The following is a 15,909-nucleotide window of genomic DNA, read 5'->3' as shown; positions in this document are numbered from 1 at the left end:
ATCGCTTGAGCCCAGGAGTTCGAGGTTATAGTGAGCTATGATTGGGCCACTGCAGTCCAGCCTGGGCAACAGAGCAAGATCCTATATTTATTTAAAAAACAAACAAACAAACAAAAAAACACCAAAAAGGAGAAAACTATATTCAACAGCCCATGTGAGTATTCTGTTTAAAACATGTAACCAACCCATCAGTGGATGAGTGTGTCAGGTTATGATGGTTTGATGACATTATCCTTTAAGGTTATTATTTACTGAATAGTTGAAAACATGAATTTTGATCTGCTTAGTAATTACATTTCTCAGTATAGATTAATATAAATATTCATTTCTGAAGACTTCAGTCACTCTTGGGAGAACTGAAAAAATAGTTCTACAATCTTCAAGCTTAAGTCTCAGGTCTTGGTGTGACTCTATCATGGCAAGCTCAGCTGAAAATATCTAATGACTTCTATGTTTTATTTACTCAAGTGTTTTTTTAATAACTTTTATTCTTGAAAAAACTATACTAGCCATTTATTTGCTTTAGGCCACTCTTATTAATAGAATATTAGCTTGCCCCTTCATTATCTGACAGCAAACTGAGACAAGAGAAAACAGACAACAGTGCATTAAATTGCCCGGTCTAGAAAGTAGGGAAACAACAACGCAGGTAAGGTAAGAAACAAGAGGTGTGGAGGTCTGGCTCTGTGCCCTTAAGTCATTTTGCCCGTCTGCAGAATAATGTAGTGAATACGTATGTTTCCCCTTCTGTGAGCAACAGCTTTAACATTTCAACTGGGCATCCAGCCCTCCCCGCCTCTCAGTCCACTTGCACATCCCCCTCGCATTTGCTTCAGAGAAGTGTAGGGGACCTACCGTGTCTACCCACTGGAGCGGTAATGTGAAGGATTGAGAGGAGGGAAGCAAGCATAATCTATATTATATACTTTTTATATCAGAGTACCACAGTGAATGTCAGGAATTATCTAAAAAGAGATTCTCCCCCACCCTCCAAACAGGCCTGGGCTGTGAGGCTGTGAGGCTGTGAGGCTGTGAGGCTGGGGTTGCTGCAGCCATCTGCTGTCCCCACAGAACCTGCCGGGGAACCAGGCCGTCCCAGCACGAGCACAGCCAAATGCTGGAGAAAAAACAAATAGGTTGTACATAGTGACATCTTTGGGGTTTCTGCCATAAGCTGCACTTGACCTCCTGGGCCTTTCAGTCATAGCAAGTCATGGATTTCCTGTCAGTTGGAACTGAAAGAGACCAAACTTATCCAGAGACAGTAACTATTAATAAAAACTTCTTCACTATTTCCCTGAAGTTTGGGGTAGGGGGAAGCTTAATAAGTGAATACTTGAATTAAATTTATGAAGTTGGACTGTTCATATTAAGTTTTAAGTTTTCTGTAACCGCATTTTCTATACACATGAAAATGTAGGGGTTAAAATTTCTGATAAGCAGATCTTACTACATATTATTTCCTTATGATTATATTTTCATGCAGATGTCTGTTATATTTCTAAAATGATGGGTTGTTAGGAAACTGCATGTTTGTTCCTCTTACAAAAATCTAAAATCATGTTTTAAGAAAATCAGTGAATCTGAGCTTTGAAATTTCATATAAATTTATCAAAATATTACTTTATTAGCCAAAAGACCATGAAAATGCAAAATGTCTAAATATTTCTCAACATTTCTAGTGGAAGAAAGATGAAACTATGCTATAGGCTTATTTTTCATGAGGATATATTGGAATAATAATGTAAAACATTGTATTTTTTTCTCCATCTCTCTCAAAGAAATAGAGGTGTAAGTTATTAAAATAGAAGTCTAAGTTCTATTGTAGTAGACTATTGACCTAGTGCCCCAATATAATTTCTGGCTTCAAAAAACAATTTTAAAAAAACCCAACCCTTCAGTAGCAATTCATCATCATATGTTGAAATTTTATGAGGACTCTTTTAATATGTGTTTTATGATATAGTTTCTTTACAGTTCTTACTTGATGGATTTAGAATGGGTGCATATGCTTGGGAGAGTAATTTAAGACAAATATTTGATATTCTTATAGGTTTTTCTTCTTACATTCATTCTTGAACAAAAGTAGAAACTACTCAATAGGGAAAGTACTTCCAAATATTATATTTTATCTGCATTAATCTGGAAAATTAAGGGTTAAGTACTCCGCCTCCTCTTCTCCTCCCCCTGTAGTACTCCCACCACAGTGTCTTCCCTTAGGCAATATATGGTACAGTTGCCAAAGAGGAATGCTCAAATTTAGTCATTCATCTTTGTTAGTTTATAAAAAGCAAATGTACATCTGGCATGTAGTCTGCAGGTCATAAAACTGCATGAGATTGACACCTTCTGAACTAATCAGTTGGAAATGCATTTTTACAAGCCTCTCTGCTAACATCAATCAGAGAAAGAATCTCATTTTCACCAGCCAAGATGCAGGGACACAGTTTGTTATTTTTCTGCAGAGTTTATCAGTAACTTGCCCAAGCAAGTGACGGATGGTTATGAATCTGGCTTCCTATAACTTGAGAAAACATTTTTCATTTTTTTGTCTGTATTTATCCAGCAGCTAGGGCTATCTAGTACAAATAAGTTGATTATTCACTTGCCCAAATGTATAGTGTAGTAAAATTATCTTTGTGGAATGGCTTCTCAAAATCATCGCAATTCCATTTTAGCTTTAGGAATATTAGGTTGGCTTACATTTATATTGGCATAGAAGCCATATCTAATAGCATTAATCATAAAAAATCTCCAGGAAATCAAATGTTCAAAACCCTCTGAATAATGACTTCAATTATCAGTTAAGAGTCTTTCTTTATTCAGGGTAGGTTTTGCAATATAAGTGGTGCTCTGAAATAAAGTAGATAACATAGTTTATGCTTCCCTCTACTCAATCTTTAATATTATTGCTCTAGTTATCTTTTCTATCCATATTTTTAAATATGCTCTTATCTTTCTTTAGGCATTTTCATTGGTCTTTAGCAGTGCCTGGCAAACTAATTTTGTGAAGAGCCAAATAGTAAATACTTTGGGCTTTGCAGGCCATACAGTATCCATTGCAACTATTCAACTCTGCCTTTGTAGTGCTAAAGGCGCTAGACAATCTATAAATGAATGGGTGTTGACTGTGTTCCAATAAAACTTTATTTACAAAAATCAGGCTTTGGCCCAGAGACCATAGCTTGCCAACCTCTGGTCTTGCTTTAAGGTTTCTACCCTGTCCTATTTCCTATTTTCTTTTTGTCATTCTTGAATTTTTTTTTTTGGCAAATTTAAGCAATACACATTTTGTCAGATTATTAAAACTCTGACTTCAAGTCCATTCCTAAGTTACCCTTTATGCTGGTTTTACTCAGCTTGTCAAAACTCTCACTTTCTTCTTTCAAGGAGCAATGGATACTTTTATTTATTTTTCAAACAAATTTACTGATTTACTGACTGGATAAAAAGTCATGAATTTTCTTTTTTACTCAAAAGATAATTAATGTCTACTGCCCTTCCCCACAATATTTGAAACTAACCCCCTCCCTACCCCCTACGAGTGCTAAAATAGAGTCAGAAATTCTGATGTGGTATTGTATTTGTGGACTTCAGAATTTTAAAAGTGTACAGGTGTACCTTTAATTGCTCTTTCCAGTCATCTTTCTGTAATATGCATGAAATGCATTTAGTCATTACTGTGTTGGGATCATGTTTGGTTTTCTGTACATTCTTGTTTTGTCTCTATCAGTGCTCTCTTGGTGGCTTCAGTCCTCATGTTCATGTCATTTCAATGCTAGTGACTCTAGGCCGACCATTCTTCTGAGCTATAAACCTACAAACTGCCTTGAAGACACTTCCACTTGGGTACTGCACAGGCATCGAAAACTTAACATGGCTAAAGATCATAACATACCTATATATGATTTTCTCCTCCAAACAGGCTGCTCCTGTGTTTCCTATTTCAATGAAGGTTTCACTAACCCCCAATCTCATTTCTCAAAGTAGAAACTTATTTCCTGCTTTATTTACAATGAGTGTTACTTCTCTCTGTGCATATGTGTGCTCATCAGTTAGTTCCAATTTAATAGTGAATACATGTGATCTTTCTTTTTCCATTCTTTATGTACTTCACTTTGAATAATAGTCTCCAGTTCTACCCAAATTGTTGCAAAAGGCCTTAATTCCTCCTTCTTCACGGCCTCATGGTATTCCATAGTATAGATATACCACATTTTGTTAATCCACTCATGAATTGATGGGCACTAGGGTTGATTCCAAATCTTTGAAATTGTGAATTGTGTTGCAATAAACATTTGAGTGCAAGTGTCTTTTTGATAAACTGACTTGTTTTCCTTTAGGTAAGTACGCTGTAGTGGGATTGCTGGATCAAATGGTGGGTCTACTTTTAGTTCTTGAGGAATATTCATACTGTTTTCCATCTCCCTTCCTTTTTCTCTGCACCTAATCAATTACCAGTTCCTTCTTTTCTTCATCCCAAAATCTCTCTTGAATCACTCTATTTCTTTTCATTTCTCCAAAACTGCCCTTCAGGCCACCATGGTCATATCTTGGCAAGATCTCTACAATAGCTTGGTCTCCCATCTCACCCCAATTGTCCTCTACGCTTTAGCCAGAGTTATCATCTTCACACAATCATCTCAGTCAAATGTCTCATTAAACTTCCTGAGGGCTAATCAAGGTCACTGCTGTGTCCCCAGCATCTAGTACACTTCTTGGCACCAAACAGGCATATAACACATTTGCTGAACAAAAGAATGAATAAATTCCTAAACAGATCTGTTTTTCTTTTATCACCCTTTTTTAACCTTCAGACACTATGCCAATCCTTGATTTGCTATTTCTTTTTTACTCTAGTAAGCACTTAAAATTGTTCTTAACTGAACATTAAGCAATCCCAATCCACAGAATTATTAAAAGTATAGGAAGAAATCATAATGAAATACTATGTATAATACTATGTATAATCTTACAAAAATTTACCTCATATCAATTGAAAACTTCTGCATGACAAGATACCATAAATTACAGAGTTAAAAGAGTTTATTCCAGTTTAGTGAAAACCTGGAATAAAATATCTGCAACACACCTAACAAGAATTAGTAAGTGCAATGCATAAATAAGTCTTGAGAGTTAAAAAGGAAATATTAAACAACTCAATAAAAAAAGGAGCAAGACAAATAAGTGAGCAATTAATAAAAAAAGAAATACCAATGGTCAAGAAACAAATATAAAGATCATTAATCTAATTAGTATTTAGGAAAATGCAAATTAAAACAATAAAAATGGGGTTATTTTCACTCATCAGATAAAATTCATATTTTTCATTTTATTGAACAATTTTGTTTATGTACAATGATTAGGTAAGAACTATGAACATGGGGGAAATAAACACATTCATCCTCATAAAGCGTATCATGGTGGAACCTATTGCAAGGCAATGTGGCAGTAGCTACCAAAATTAAAAATTAAAATATCCTTTGACCTAGTAATTTCACATCTAAAAATCCATCCTAAAGAAATACTTGTACATTTACACAAAAGATTTATATGCAGACACACACACACACACACACACACACACAGAAATTCACTACAGCTTTGTTTCTCTACTAGGAGCAAAAAAATTAGAAACTAAATTATTATCAAATGTATCATGGTAAAATTAATTAGTACACCCATGTTTCTGTTGTAAGGAATTAGATAGGCCTATATGTATGGGCATGAAAACAATCTCTAAGATATAATCTTTGGAAGAATCAAATTTAGAATAGTACTTATCCTATTTAAGTTTAAAAACAGGCAAATTCACTGAGGGAGGGGAAGAAAGATGCCTACCATCTTATTTATTTATTTGTTTCTTTCTTTATTTGGGACAGCTTCTCACCCTGTCACCAGGCTGGAGTGCAGTGGCATAATCACAGCTCCCTACAGCCTCAAACTCCTGGGCTCAAGCGATTCTCCTGCCTCAGCCTCCCAAGTAGCTGGGACTACAGGCATGCGCCACTACACCTGACTATTTTTTAAACTGTTTTGTAGAGATTGGGGGGTCTCACAGTGTCACCCAGATTGGTCTCAAACTCCTGGCCTCAAGCAATCCTCCCACTTTGGCCTCCCAAAGTGCTGGGATTACAGTGAGCCACGAAGCCTGGCCTATTTATTTAATTTTTATTTTAAAATTTGTGTTTGGAGAACATATAGTCTCATCCTCCTGCTAGACTTATTTTTTTTTTCACATATTTTCAAACATGTCCTTATTTTCATTTGGTACCCTCCAAACTTGGACCACTTCCCTTCATCATACTCATTCTGATGCTTTATATTAAAATTTCATCCATTTTTTCTCCTCTTTTTTTTAACCCCAGCCCATTCCTACTTTTTCTTATAGTTTAAATTATATTTTTACATCTTTCATTTATTTAATATTTATTTACTTATTACCATTTCTATCTTTCTACTTTCTGAATAATCTCAGCTGAATTGTGATCTTCTCAACAGTGATCAGCCTCTGAAGACTTGAAAAAAATAGTGGCTGGTTTAGGTACATCTTTCTGATATACCCCCACAAAGTATAATTCTGAAGGACAAAAAATAGCTCTATTTACTTACAAGTAAGGTGTGTTATTCCTGGCAGGAGTTATTTTTTGGCATTCCACCATTCTTGCACAAAGTCTAGTATGAATCTTTTAAAGTCATTCTTGTGCCCTCAACCATCCAATCGCCAGGACAGGGCTTGAGTCTCATGCCTCAGGGACCCACAGGGGAGCTATCCACTGGAGGACCAGACAGGGAAGCAAGATGGGAAAGGAAACTTTGCCTAGATCTCCCTGATGAGAAGAGAGATGAGAGCGTGGTAACAACTGCCAGAGACAAAGCATTTTGGAGAAATCATCTTGTTGAAAAATATCTGAAGTTTCTGTACGGATAGAATGATCTCTGGCAAGCTGCTGCATTTTGGCGCTTGCACAGTAGGAACATTATTTGGGGAGCTATTTAAAGTCGAGGAACCGGTTGTTGAATGAGATTCTTAGCGGGCAGGCTAGATAAAAGCAAGGATGCTTATAAAAGTGTACAGGGAGGATTCGAGAGCTGCCTTGCCATCTTGGGCATGGAAAGCATGTCAGAGGTTTAGCATTTGGTTTCTTGTCAAGTGAAAGGGCTGTAAGTGGGGGGAAGGGAGAAGATTCCTTCTGAAAGTAATAATAGTCCATGAACCATGTGACATAGTTGTTGGAGTACATTGTCTGATTATACTAACACTAAATGCTAGGGAAAGCTGTTAATATTCCTATACTAGAATCTTTTTTCTGCCTGCCCAGCATCCACACGCCTTTCTTCTGGTGACGGCACTTCAATTCTCCTTTGGGCAGGTGACCTAATTCCTAATGAGAGTGAGGCTCAGGCCTCAGGTAACCGTTAAAAAAAGGCATTGTCTTGTCCTGGGGTTGTTATGCTAGTGGGAGATGAACCCAGAGCTGGTGGTAGCCATGTTGGGGAAGAGATGGCCTGAGAATGCTTCCAACGTATAACAGAAGAAAGCAGAGTTAAAAGATGAATGAACTTAGGTTTCTGGTATCATTGTTTGAACACCTGGGTACAGCTATGTCTGAATTTTTTCAGTTATATAAGCTAAGAATTTTTTTTAAGCATGAAATTGTTTCAGTTCAATTTCTCTTGTGTGCAACCAGAGACTTCCCTGGTAAGAATGATTGAATAGAACCTTCGAGAACAGGATTTTCTTGCTGAAGGGCAGTGAAAGTCTGCGGTAGAGTATTCTGTGAGGCAGACTGGACCTCAATTCAGGTAGCCGACTAAAGAGGTACTTAAGAAACTGAAGAATGTGGCGGGACAAGGTCACTGTCTTAAACCCTGCTCCAGATGACACAACATTAAATATTGACCAATTCCCATCTCTCCACCTTTCTTTTCTCTGACCGCAGCAATTTCCTGATCAGAGTGAGTTTGGGGATATGAACAAAAATGGCTCCATTTAGAGGGGTATTAACTTTGTAGATGAAATTGGAGTTGAAGAAGAAATATTTGTCAGCCAAGTCTAGGTAGGTATCATTGATCATTTGCTCTGAAGCTTTCTCAACCAGGACGGAAGGGCAACCAGTTGCTCTCAAAGTGTCTACATGCTCTGTTTGGAGATGTTATCCACAATTGTTTGATCCAGTGACCATTTGTTTCTGACTTCTGCATGATTTAAAACTCTAATATTCCATTGCCTGCCTTGGTCCAAATGATCTGCTCCGGCAGCCTCTGGTTGGTACCTGGAGCTGGATTTGAGAAGTAGCGTGGGGAGGTACCTTGTCGACTCTGCATGGAGTGGAGATCTTTGTCAGGGCCCTTATTGTTGGTAAAAGATTGCCCTTACTTCTGAAAAGCTACAGTTACCCAGTGTATATGACAGATGTTTGTATGAACCTTAAAGTTAGAAGGTTCAATTGGACAGCAGGTGTAGCCCTTATGAATGCACAAGTGTTAAAAGAGCAGCTAAATATAAGTTGCTCCAATCTGTTTTATTAGTAGTCCACTGCTTCTTTTCCTCATAAAGAGTTCCATTTTGAGCCTGCTTTTTCTTAAGCATTTCAGAGAGAGAAAGGGAGACAGAGACACAGAAAGGCAAACAGTGACATCTCTTTAGTAAGAGACAGATTTTGAGAATCTTTAGAATCAGACGGTGATGGCAAACTCGATTGGGTAAAGTCAAGTACAGTTTGAAGGAAAAGGAAGATGTTTGGCTTAAGAAGATATTTAAATATTTCCCTGTATGTAGGGGTCTTTCCTAAAATTTTTTTGATATATCTTCTTTAGTTCCAGGAATGGTAAGCAACTTTCTTTGATTTTCTTTTACAAAGATTGTGTTCCACAAAGTTGCTCAAACTAGACTACAGTGATTATTTATTTCTGACTAGGGCTGAATCAACCTAGTCTTCACCCTCTCCTCCTCCTTAGTTACCTTAATGTGCTAAATCAAGGTTTTTAGTTATTCTCTGGCTAATTCACCATTTTGACACCAAACTTAGCCAACAGATCCATAACACTGCAGTCACCATATGTCCTAGAATTCCAGGTATGGTCCTGATTTTAAACATTCTGTTCTATTGTCCTCATATAATGCTATCCTTCATTGCCAGCTTATGCCCCTTCATTTGGGTTTTGGTGTGGAAAATACTGTCTTTACAGACACAGCGAATGTTTAAGTTCAAAGAAGCCTCTAGCTCAGGTTATAAGGCATCCAGGTTGCAATCTCGGGGCATAAGAAGGCCGGCACTGAGATTCCTTCTTAGGAGATCAACAAAATTAGGTTAGGGACAGGAATACAAATTATGTGCGATGAGCAGAGAATCCACAGGAGGTCTCCTATCGGCTTGCATTTCCCCCAGAGAGGGCAGTCTAGAGATAGCATGGTTTCATGCTAATAAGAATAAACAAAGGGGAATGAGGCCAATTCACAGTTGATAAATTTTGAGGAAAAGGAAAAACCTCCTTAGCTGATAACAATACTAAAGAGTTGATTAGCCCCTAAATTACTCTGCAGTGTCTCTGCAGACTTGGCCCTGCAGTTCCTTTCCCTCTGAGAGTCTGTAGCCTCCTCAATGTAATCTCCTTTCAGGAGACAAAACCTGAAATATACGATCAAGGAGAAAGAGAAGCTCTCTTTCCTCCCTAGGCAATAGCAACAAAGGGGAGGGGGTTCTTTGGGGAACCTAAGGAGGAGAGTTGCCATATGGGCTGTGGTTCAGAGAGGATTAATGCTGCCATTTCTATAAAACACATTGTGGAGAGGGGCAGGGGCAACAAGGTATTATCAGACAGGAAAAGCTACGAGGGTAAGGACCCCTGAAATCTATCGGGAGCAGGAGGAAAGGAGGCTTTGGCTCCGAATTTGTGGTTCCAGTTTTTTGACAGTCCAAGTTAAAAGTAAACAGGGAAACAGTCAACAGTCTGCTAGAAACTAGAGGGGAGAATTGCAGCTCCTTGAGAGGAAGATAAGGTACACATGCCATTTGGTTTAAGAGTGACAGTGGGCCCAGGCTAATGAGGGGGTGTGTGTGTGTGTGTGTGTGTGTGTGTATGTGTGTGTGTGTGTTTGGGGGTGCACAGGATGTTGAGGACTTAGTTCTGGTCATTGTTTCCTAGAGAACAATACTCAGGCCTACTCTAGATGTAGAAAGGAAAAGGCTGTTCAATCTTCTCTGACAACCTTCTATGAAATTCATTTAGTTAGGATGAGCACTTTTGGAAGCAAAAGAAGGGAAATTGGATAATAATAGCTACCACTTACAGCATACTATGTGCCTGGTGATATGCTATGTACTTTGCATACATTTTTTCACTTAATCCTTTCCAAAAATCTTTTATTCCTATTTTATAGATGAAGCAATTGAGGTTTAAAGAGAGAAAAAAAATCTTGTGTAAGGACACATAATACACAGTAAAGATCTGTCTGACTCCAAAACCTGCACCCTTTGGCCAACACCATACTGTCCCTGTGGGCATTCTCCAAAGGGCAGGGGGAGTAGGGAGGTAGGGAAACCCACCCTTACCCACAAAGTAAGTGACCACAGAGGCCCACATAGGAACTACAGCCTTTCTAAAAACACAGTCCTAAATGTGTGTCAAAACTGAACAGCTATCAGGGTCAAGTATTCCATCACTGGAGGAGTAATCACCAACTCTCCACCCTCTTAAATTAAAACACGGCAGCATGAGGGATGTGCTCAATGGGGAAAATAATGATTCTTAACAAAGTCGCTTAACTTGGGTGGAACAGCACAACACTTTTAACAGGGTGTAAAGTTAAGGATAAAAAGACACTCGAGTACAGCTTCAAGGGGACTGTTCTCTGTGACTATTTAATTTTTTCCATCCAGGCCTTTCAACAGAAGAGCTTAAAAATGCCTTGCATTTTTTAGAATGTTAGTTATTAAAATACTGCTTTGGAGCTCCCAATTCACAGAGCCCTAAATACTGTGGTTGAAGAGAACAGTCCCCTGTGGATTAAGAAAAAGAATGGAAAACAATGGACATTATGCAGCAGCTTGGTTACCTTGCCTTCCCCTCCCCCCCAAATGATGACAATCTTGCATTTGTTTCAGGAAAAATATGGGGCACAATCATTCCAGCAGCACTCCCACATTTTTCAGTCAATCTAATCTATGGGGATCAGACTTTCTTTGGCAACAGATAACTATGTACTCCCTGTAACTTAGAAACCTGTGCTCCGGCACACACTTGTTTCCACGCTCAGCATTTCTTACCTCCTTCGTTGTCCTTGCTGTCTGTGCAGAGGGTCTCCATGGCTACATCACAGCCTGCGCCTCTCCACCCGGGCTGGCAAACACAGTGCCAGCCGTTTTGGTCCAACGTACATCTTCCATTGCTGTTGCATAGACCAGGACAACCCTCTGTCAAGACAAAGAAGGAAAACACCAGTGATTTGAGTATTGAGAGTTTTTGCACCTAGAATAAACAGATAAGGGACACTTAGTGGGAACAGGCCTTTATAAACAGCACAAATACTGTAATTGCACATGGATAGAAACAGCAACGTTATCTAAGGAATCTAATTCTTATCCAAGTGGCATCTTTGATTGGCCTGGCCCTTGAGACACCACTTACCTGTGCAGGACAGAAATATATGCAACGATCCACTAAGTAGCTGCGGGCCAGACAAAATTAACTTAATTTTTTTCCCTTAGCAAAGCAACAAGGTCTACTGTATGGTATGAAAACGCATCTGGACAAAATAATTTCAGAATCCCTAGTCTAGATTTTTAATCTATTGTAAACATCACTCATCATTTATCAGGACATGCCTTCTTAAAGCACCTTGTTGCTTTAAAAAATTCCCTCGAAATTCAAAAGCATGAAAGTGGGTATGAGGATATGAATGATGCTAAAAAGAGAACATTAATTTTATCTGGCCCCAGAGTTGCCGTATATTCATGTGAAATTACAGTGCATTAAATAATTGCACAAAGTATAGGCCAGTATCAATGACTATACTTTATGCCAAGAGTACATTCCTTTTCACAGAATAAGCAAAGCCCAGGAAATAGTGAAGCAGCTTAGCATCTATTCTAACAAACATTAGGATTCAGGCTGCATACGGATGGGACAGGACCGACAGGATTTTCAACTAAATGTAATAGCTGTGCATATTTGATTACTTAGGACGGACAAAATGAAATACCATAAGGACCACGATAAAACATTGATAGACTGAACAAAAACACGGTAGTGACGTGCTTCAAGACAGATAGCGAAGAGTGATATTTTGTGACAATCTCCCTAAGGCTTTTATGCTGTTACCTTTATATCCTATCTTGTCTGCTTTTATGGGCAAGAAGGGAAAATTTGGGAAACAATTAAAATAATTTAATATACCCAAAATCTATAATTGTTTCAGTCTAACATGACATTTTAAAAAAACAATTTTTGTCACTTCCTACTGATGATATCTGGCATGCAGCCAACATGATCTGTTTATGAGGATGACGCTTAGGTAGATTCTAGTGTTCTTGTTCATGAGTGTGATATGACACCAACAAAAGCAAGGACAGAAATGCTCTAGGATTGTAAGAATAACTGGCTATTAATCAGATCTCTTTGGACAGAGCTATTTATAATTTGGTATAAAATATAAGTTAATAGGCATACTTGCTCTAGCAATTGGGGTTTGTTAGACAGCTTCTTATAATTAGAATGCTACTCTTGTTTCAGTGACAAAATTTAAGGGAACGATCTGTTTAAAGATGTTTATTTTAAGTCTGTATTAAAAGAATTATTCATGTATTGGTTTCCCCTCCTCCACTGTGGAACTTGAAAAGAAAACATCTCAAAGAGACATTCTGTCTCTTAAGATTAGAGTTAACAGAAAGAAGAATTTTTTGACAGTCTCTCGTGGAAGAGTATAACGAAATTAGCCTTATGGATACCATCAGGTCAGGAAGAGATTAATTTTGCTGCTGCTTTTCTTTCGGACAATTACCATCTGTATTTATGGATGATTCGATGCATAAAAGGTGAATTTTCCTTATGGATGTGTTTTTATTGTTTTATTTTTACGAAAAAGAAAGGTTTAATTGCCCCACGGACAGAGAGGTGCAGCAGCTCACTGCATGCACACGAGAGTTGTTATATGAAAGCCTGGATATTGCCATGAATATTTTCATATTCTAATGAAAAGCACAAACAAGGAATAGAAAATAGGTAATCTGAGGAGAAAGGGAAAGGGAATTTTCTCTTCTGAAAAAATTTTTTCCACCTATTTCTACAATAACTGAAGACAGGAGAATCTGCTGTTTTCTGCTGAACAAAGTTATCAGTTCTGTTTTTATAGAATGCACAATATTTTGCAGTTTTTTTAAAAAATAAAAGAGCATAAATTATGATATATTGTGAAGCATTTACAAAAAGCCAAAGAAGTTTCCAGGTGAGATCAATGAGATTTCTCTCAACATATGTTAACCAGAATCTTTTTTAGATTGACAATTTCTTACTCTGTGATAAAAGAGTATTTGCCATTCTTTAATTTAGAATTTACAGCTCATTAGCTGAATTGCCAAAAATGAAGACCTCAAAGCGGGGAAAAAAAAAACAAACCCTAAAAAACAAAAAACAGCAAATGTACTGTTATCTTCAGTTTTTGGTTCCAAAGAAAACTAATGCTTTTTACATAGCAATGAAATCTGTGATAACCCAAAATTATAAAAATGAGACACAGACATTTAAGTCTCAATACTTTAAATCCAAGGCATTTCACATAATGTAAGCCTGATTGATATTTTACAAACTATGCATGGAAAACAGTCTATTGTCATACCTAGTACAATCTGATACACGGTTATATATAGATAAATATGTAGATATGTCAACAAAGAGCAAGTGTACAGTACCTTTAACTATCTTATCCAAATAGTGAGCTTGGGAAATTAAAAAGGAAAAAAGAACAGACAGACATTTCAGAAGTGTCACAGGGGACAAGAAAATTTTCAGAATTTACATGCAAATCGAGTAGCTGCAGCTGACATAAGACTCACATCACACGACAGAGATGCACTTCATATCTTCTAAAAATGCAACGTATTCACGTTTTAGCAAATGTAGTCACGATTCCAGGAAATACTCAGCATTTTCCAAGAAAAGTATGCAGGTAAACTAACACTACTTTTCATAGATTATTTAGAATGCACTCCACCCTCATCTTTTTAAGATTATAATTTATAATAGCTAAGTAGAAATGGAATCAATTCTTTATTACTAAAGAATTTTGGAAATTTACAACTATGAGATCTACAAATTATCAAAAACTTTACTAGTAAATAAGCAAAAAAAGAAGAAAGAAATTGAGATTCTCTGAACAAATGTAACATGTTTACATTATATTTGAAAAAGGCACGTATAAGTTCTGCAGAAAATGGTTATTCAGTAGCCCTTGACTGCAGGCCGGACAGACAATGCTGTATCACAGATGTAGCCCATTAGGACATGGGAGTGTTCTAAGATCTGGTTTATTTTCAGGAGTCTACTGGCATAGGCTCTGTTTCTCACAAAAGGTTTGTAGGAACAGTCGCGATTAGGCCTGAGTCTTTTGCTGCCCCTGTCCCTGCCCCTGTCCATGTATCTTTCATGAGGTTATGATTAGGCTACACCTTTCCTCTTGAACAGAGACATAAATGCTCTTCGTGTAGAGACCTAATATATTCTTAATAAGCCTCAAATCTTCTTGCTTTGTCAAAATTCATACATCTTTAATGATCTAAAATTGCTTTTCAAAGATGCTTATGTTGATTGTTTTTCATTACTGACATACGCAAGTGGTAGCAGAACTCATAACAGAATGATTCAAACTGTAACTTTCAGTCGAGCCACTCAGGTCTGGTGGCTCTGTCATGTGCGTAAACAAAACCGTAAATGGTCTGACACATACTGTACTGTGTATATAAAAGGATTCTTCAGTTTGCCACAGGATTCCATTAAAAGCTTCTCAATTGCATTGGAAAATAAACATGTTTATAGCTATTGACAATACATTGCAGGCAAAATTAAGGGGAAGAAGAAATAGTGTTAGGCACTACTCTAAAATTATAACAATATAATAATTCACCCTTTAAACATTAAAATAATAATGTATTATTACATAACATCATTCATATAATTTCTTCTAAGTGTTATATAATCTATTAGAGCCCCATAATAGCTCAATTGATGATCTGAACATAAATAAGTACCATTAAAAATTCTGGGGTTTCTGAATCAGATAAGGTAGCATTTCTGAGGGAAGTCTTAGTTGACAAAAATTAATTAGTAAACTGACCATAGTTGGAGAGTAAACCTATTTGCTTTTATATCAGGTCCACTTCAGTTAACATAACCAAAGAAAGAATACAATGTAATTCTGATCTGAATTAGTAGTTTTAAGGGAGGACTAAACTAGTTCTAATCAGTCAATGCCATTATTTTAAGAAACAATCAATTATGGAAAACAGTGGATTGATTTAAGGAAAAGGCAGGTTTGTCATTGGGTCAGAAGAATATCAAAAGTGGAGCTGAAAGTAGAAAATACATTTAAAATATATAACAGGTCAAAATTAACATAGCACTTTAAATGTTAGAAATATTTAACACAAGTTTTGAAAAAGGGTAAAAACCAACCATAAGAGAAACAACTGTACTGAGAAAAAGATACCAAGATTTGTCATTTGCATTTTATATAATAGAGAATAATTCTGAGGCTGATAGCTTAAAACTAGGAGAGAAAAGGGAAAAAAACCCCAACAATTATATATTGGCCTTGAAGAACAGAATTTCAGATAATAGCTGCAACAGGCTGGTTCTAAATAATGAAGTTGAAAGGTGATGTCAACACATGAGGTTCAAATAATTATTAAAAGT

At 37.1% G+C, this 15,909-nt stretch overlaps 1 protein-coding gene across 8 annotated transcripts in view; it reads right to left on the bottom strand.

The window, feature by feature from the left end:
• Positions 1-15,909, bottom strand: part of TENM3 (teneurin transmembrane protein 3) — a 427,807-nt gene that overhangs the window by 60,706 nt on the left and 351,192 nt on the right. For 7 of the 8 annotated variants that reach the window (XM_069493435.1, XM_069493438.1, XM_069493437.1 and 4 more), the window contains one exon: positions 11,271-11,417. In XM_069493435.1, coding sequence (XP_069349536.1) covers positions 11,271-11,417 — 147 coding nt within the window. Of the gene's footprint in view, positions 1-11,270; positions 11,418-13,910; positions 13,938-15,909 lie in introns of all 8 variants that reach the window. The other variant, XM_069493436.1, reaches the window with a different exon arrangement.

The sequence above is a fragment of the Eulemur rufifrons genome, chromosome 18, assembly GCF_041146395.1.
Source record: "Eulemur rufifrons isolate Redbay chromosome 18, OSU_ERuf_1, whole genome shotgun sequence".
NCBI lineage: Eukaryota > Metazoa > Chordata > Mammalia > Primates > Lemuridae > Eulemur > Eulemur rufifrons.
Note: the sequence above shows the minus strand (reverse complement) of the source record. Positions and strands in the feature narration are given on the sequence as shown.